Here is a 5,825-nt window from a genome sequence, read left to right as displayed (position 1 = left end):
GGTGTCCTTTATAGTGCCCACCTCCTCCATCCCTACTCCCCTTCCCCTGGGCCCTTTGCCAGCTCCTCGGCCCTTCTCTCTTTATGTCCCACTGTCTCCACCGTGCTGATGCTGAGCTCGTGTCCCTGCCCATGGTGGGGAGGCTGGAACCAGACGGCCTCTGAGATCTCATCCTACCCAAACCTTTCCGGGATTTTGTGATCTTCTCTCTTGCACAGCCATCTGTGGGCTCCCTTTCCTGCTCCACTCAGAGCAGATACATGTTTTCTGTGTTTAGTTGAACATCAGGAGGAATTTCCTTACACAAGGGGTGATTAAACATTGGAATGGACTGCTCAGAGAGGTGGCGGATTCACCATTCCTGGAGGCGTTTGAGGAGAGACTGAGTGCCGCGGTCTGGTTGGCATGGTTTGCTCATAGGTTGGATTTGATGATCCCAGAGGTCTTTTCCTAATTCATTCTGTAATTTTGTAACCTTAAATTTCGCTCTCCAAAAGGCTGTTTGTTCGGGTGGAGTGGACCATCCCCCAGCCTGCAGCTTTGTGAAGTTCAGAGCAGAGCTCTCAGTCCGTAAAACCCTCGGTCCCTTCTCGCCGGGGGAGGGGGGGCGGAATTAGGGAAGGTGAAGCGCTCTGCTCGCCTGGCAGGAGCCATCCCCTGCCCGCGGCTCTCCGGACCGGCAGCGCCGGGCTCTGCCAGCCCCGGGTGCCGGGCTCGGGGCTCTGCCAGCCCCGGGTGCCAGGTTCAGGGCTCTGCCAGCCCCGGGTGCCGGGTTCAGGGCTCTGCCAGCCCCGGGTGCCGGGCTCGGGGCTCTCCCAGCCCCGGGTGCCGGGCTGAGCGCCCAGGAGCCCGGCTCCGCCCGCGGCTCCGCCCGGGGAGGCCGAGCGCGGCCCGGCCCGGCCCCGCCGCAGCCGCCGCTCGCCATGGGCTCCCGCCTGTCCCTGGACGAGTCCGTGCGGGTCGTGGTGGTCGGGGGCGGCTTCGGAGGGATGGCGGCCGCCAGCCTGCTCAAGTCCTGGGCCGTCCCCTTCGTGCTGGTGGACATGAGAGATGCTTTCCATCACAACGTGGCCGCGCTCCGGGCCGCCGTGGAGAGCGGTAAGGGCTCGGGCAGCCCCCGTGCCACCGGCATCGGGACGCGGGGAGCGGCGGGGAGCGCGGGGCTCGCACCGCCTCCGCCCTGCCCTGGTGAAAGACGTGATGTTTTCCATCAGGAAAACAAATGCTTGGCACCGGGAGGACCCACAGCCCGTCTGTGGTTAAGCTAATTGCACACCCACTGGGAAAACTGAGCAAAAACTGCTCAGACCATCTCTCCTCCCTGCCCCCCCCCCCCCCCCCTTTATTTTATTTTTTATTTCAAGAGTTTAGAAGGTGACTAAGCTAAAAGCAAGAGCAGCTGGAAGGGGTGAGTCAATGGCTTTCTGTACCTAGCCCTTGGAACTTGGAACAGCGGAGCAGCGAGGCCTGGATGATCAAACCCTGTCAGAGCTGCTCGGGCCTGTCTGGGCCAGCCCCATTCCTCCAGTCACTGGGGAACTCAGGGGTAAAGTACGTTTGAGGCTGGGAACAAGCATCAAAAGGACAGCAAAAGTTTGGTCTGAGGGGCACATGACATGAAAAAAGCCTCTGACACCCAGCCAGAAACCAACATTAATTGGTAAACCAGTACAGGAGATATGAGGAGCAGAGACAAAGCAATGTAGCCAAGAGTATCACCTGACCTGAGGCAAATCCTGCAGCTCCTTGCTGGGCAGATAACACCTAGCAAAAGCCCAGCCACAGTCCCAAATGCATGGCATGCTTTTGTCTGAGTAAGAACAGCGTGAGGGGAGAAGAGGGGGTGGTTAGCCTCCAGAGAAGGAGAGCTCTCCCATTGTCTCCTCTTCCCGCAGGATTTGCCAAGAAGACTTTCATCTCCTACTCGGTCACCTTTGGGGAGAGCTTCCGACAGGGCAAGGTCGTGGCCATAGACCCTGGGAGGCAACAAGTCGTGCTCAGTGATGGTGAGGTGGGTGTTGCCGTGACCTGGCTGCCTTGTGGGATCACCTGCTAGTGCAGGCAGCCAGCCTTCAGCAGGGTGTGTTCCATCCTCCTGCACAGCTTGGCATCCTTCCCTGCATGGCCCCATCCCTTCCAGCCGAGCTAAGTGGCCTTCAGCTGTGCTGGAATGTGGGTGTGCAGTAAATACCCAACCCCATCTCCTGCTCAGCTGAGCTTTTATTCTTAGAGCTGGATTTAGAGCTCAACAATTAAACCTGGGGCTCAGATCCTTATTTAACTGCAGGAAGAGCCAAGAGCAGCAGCATCAATCACTCTTTTCAGCCAGAGCATCTCACCTCTGCTCAAGAGAGAGTGAAGGAGAGAAGAAAGTCTCTGGAATCAGCTGTGACTGTCCAGCAAAAATATTCTCTGTAAATTTAGGTTAATTTCTTTAAAGCTCTCAACTCACCTGAATGGTGCTTAGCTCAGACCTTGAGGAACAGTTATTTGGTGTGACCTGGACCAGGTCTCTTCCTAAAGTCACTTTCTGACAGTGACAAATACTTTCCTGGTTAGCAGCAAGGGATGGAGATGAGGGACTGAGTGACCAATACCTAGGAGGCAACCACTGCATTCTAGGCTCTGTTTTTAAGAGGTCTAATGTCCCATTCTACCTTCTGCCCTCCCAGGAGCTTCACTACTCCCATCTCATTATTGCAACAGGCAGTGATGGGCCATTCCCTGGGAAGTTCAACCAAGTCATTGACATGGGAAGTGCCATCCAGACCTATGAAGACATGGTTAAAGAGGTGAGGAATCAACTCTTGGGAAATGCTGCCTGCCTTTGTTCAGCCTCCCTGTCCCAGATACCACTGTGTAAGTCAGCTGTGTCTAAGAGAAAGGGACACAAGGAACAGCCAGGACAAGGAGCTCATCATAGCTTCTCTAGCAGAAGGGGAAAGCTGAAATGCTCAGCAGTATTACAGGGCAGGCAGGAAGAGCTCACAGGGCACTCCTTTGTTGTTGCCTCTTAACGAGCTAAGAGGTTTATTGCTGTTGGGCAGAATGTTCATGGAGTGGCTGAAGGTGTCTGGCTTCCTGCCCTTTGCAGTTCTCTTGTAACACAGATTTTCTCTTGAAGATTGAGAAATCTCAGCGCATCCTGGTAGTGGGAGGTGGCGCAGCTGGAGTGGAGATGGCTGCCGAGATCAAAACGGAGTACCCGGACAAAGAGGTGGGAGGATCTTCAGCACAGTTAACTGCATCCTGCTTCTCATGCTGTTCCATGATGGTGCTGCTGGAGGCACCTGAGATGACTGCACACCTGCTTGCTGAGCCTGTAGCCAGCCACCAGCAAGGGCTGTGGCACTAGGTGTCCCTTCCTGGCTTGTTCTTGCAGGAACCAATTAGGGTGGAGGGAGGCCAGCTGTAGCTGCTCCCACCTTGCACACAGTGAGTCCTGTTCTGTTCCTGTGTCCCCATTTGCTGTTTTGTCCCCAACAGGTCATCCTCATTCACTCAAAAACTGCACTGGCTGACGTGGAGCTGCTAGCCAGTGTCCGTCAGGTGGTGAAAGAGATTCTCCTCAGGAAAGGAGTCCGGCTGCTGTTAGGTGTGTCCTTAACGGTGCCTCTGAACACCTACAAGCTGCTCTTCCTTTAGCCAAAGCATCTTCTGGTGTCCTCTTTCTGACTTTTTTGGTTACATATGGCTCTCCCCTGAATTCCTGTTCCTCTGGGTCAGCTGGAAACCACAGCCTAGCAGAGGTTTGTGACCCAGGGCTCTCTGTTGCAACAGGTGAAAAGGTCAGCGACATAGAAAGCCTCAGGCCAAACCAGTTCCAGAAAGACACGGTAGTGAGGACAGAGAAGGGCACCGAGGTGGTTGTCGACATGGTGGTGCTGTGCACAGGGATAAAGATTAACTCTTCTGCATATGCTGCTGCATTTGGTAAGTGCAAAAAACCAAACCACAGGGTGGGGAGAAGCAGCAGTTCTTCAGTGTGTGGTGCCTGAGGGGTGTGAGGTGGGGAATGGACTGTGCACAACCTGCGGGGTGATTCTACTGAAATATCCAAGGATGATGCATTGCACGAGACTGCAGTGATTAACTACAGCAAGGCAAAATGCAGCTCTTCCCTGCCACATAGAAAAGAGGGTGAAAAACAACCCCTCACTTTGTCTCAATTACATCTGCAGCATTTTGGAGTCTCAGGCCACAACAAACAACACAAAGCTGCTTCTAAAAACCTGCTGTTTGGCAAAACAGGTGACAAAATGGCAAGTAATGGTGCTTTGAAAGTTAACAAGCACCTCCAGCTGGAAGGCTACGAGAACATCTATGCCATTGGGGACTGTGCAGATGTCAAAGAGCCCAAGATGGCCTACCATGCTGGGCTGCACGCCAACATCGTGGTGACAAATATCATCAACAGCCTGACACAGAAGCCTCTCAAAACCTACGAGCCAGGTAAGGTCAGCTCCTAGCACCTGGCCTTAGGTGTTGGGCTGCTTTTCTGCAAGGAACAGCTGTCTTAATTCATGAGACTGAACTCACTGTGAAGGAACTCAAAATTGAGACAATGTCAGCTTGTAGCTCAGCTTCATATTAGTCCTTGCCAAAGACATGGTGTAGGTATTACCTGTGTCAGTCTACCATACATGTTCTTTCTTCACTAATGTCTTGATAAATCTACTGGTGGGAGTCTGCTATTCACGAAACTTATTTTCTTTTCTTAAAATTGCTCACTACCCAATTAAATTTCAGGAGTAAGATGGCTTCCCTTTTCCTTCTTTCTCCCCTTAAACTACAACAAACACAAACTGAACAATCTGGTCTCAAAAATCCAGCTGGGTAATGGGCACTGATGTAAACTTACCAGAGCTATGCTGAATGCTGTTCCACATGGATGCAGGGGAGCTGGATAACAGCTGCTTCACTTACACCTCTACATCTTCTTTGCAGGGTCACTAACATTCCTGCTTTCCATGGGCAGGAATGATGGTGTGGGCCAGGTGAGTGGTTACTATGTGGGACGTCTCCTGGTGACCATTGCCAAGAGCCGGGATCTGTTTGTCTCCAAGAGCTGGAAGACCATGGGGCAGACAATGCCCTCTTGAGAGGGCACCAGGAACAATCCAGCAGCTGGAAGAGGGTGAGAGTGCACTTCTATTGCTTGGACTGATTGGTTCTGTCCTCTGCAGCACCTCCTCAAGCCACCTGTCACTGTGACACATAAAAGGGGTGCCTGCTTTGCTGTGAAGGGGAAGGAGGCACTTCCCAAATGAGCTGCACAGAAGTTGCCATGATAAAAACCAGGGAAGAAATGTTTGTTTTACTCCCCCCACTGAGAGAGCTCTGGGCAACAAGCTTGGCTTACCTTGATTTGTAACAATAAACACTGAATAAACACTGTGCTTTTCAGAATCTCTGTGGTTTGTTTGTTATGTGGGCTGGGTTTTTTTCCCCTGGCTTTCTCTATTCTTGCTCTTCTAAGAAGGAGCTGCTTCTTACAGATCTGGCATCTGCTCTGCAGCTTGTAGGGAGAATGGCTCACAGTGCTGCCAGGGTAATGCCTGTCTGAAACCTGGAAGGGGATATGGTAAGCCTGGAATGCAACAGAATATAATTCAGCTTTGTGTCAAAATCTCTTCAGCAGCTTGAATTACATCACTTACAGCACCAAACTTCAGCCAGAAAAGCTGCTGGTTGTGATAGGGCAAGCATTGAATTACAGATGCTGCTGCTTTTTTTTTCCTTCTCTTTTCCTTTTTTTTTTTTTTTTAGGGTGAGAAATCCCCAGAGCAAAATTAGGGTTTATAATAATAACCACACTTGACACA

The 5,825-nt window shown here is 52.2% G+C and overlaps 1 protein-coding gene across 1 annotated transcript; it reads left to right on the top strand.

The window, feature by feature from the left end:
- The first annotated feature begins 883 nt into the window (after nucleotides 1–883).
- AIFM2 (apoptosis inducing factor mitochondria associated 2) lies at nucleotides 884–5,409 on the top strand. The gene is made up of 8 exons (XM_064429776.1): nucleotides 884–1,098; nucleotides 1,896–2,011; nucleotides 2,673–2,792; nucleotides 3,125–3,217; nucleotides 3,487–3,595; nucleotides 3,781–3,933; nucleotides 4,252–4,452; nucleotides 4,948–5,409. The coding sequence occupies exons 1-8, from the start codon at nucleotides 924–926 to the stop codon at nucleotides 5,100–5,102; spliced, it is 1,122 nt and encodes a 373-aa protein (XP_064285846.1). The 5' UTR covers nucleotides 884–923; the 3' UTR covers nucleotides 5,103–5,409.
- Nucleotides 5,410–5,825: the final 416 nt, after the last annotated feature.

The sequence above is a fragment of the Passer domesticus genome, chromosome 8, assembly GCF_036417665.1.
Source record: "Passer domesticus isolate bPasDom1 chromosome 8, bPasDom1.hap1, whole genome shotgun sequence".
NCBI lineage: Eukaryota > Metazoa > Chordata > Aves > Passeriformes > Passeridae > Passer > Passer domesticus.
This window is presented reverse-complemented; position numbering and strand designations above follow the sequence as displayed.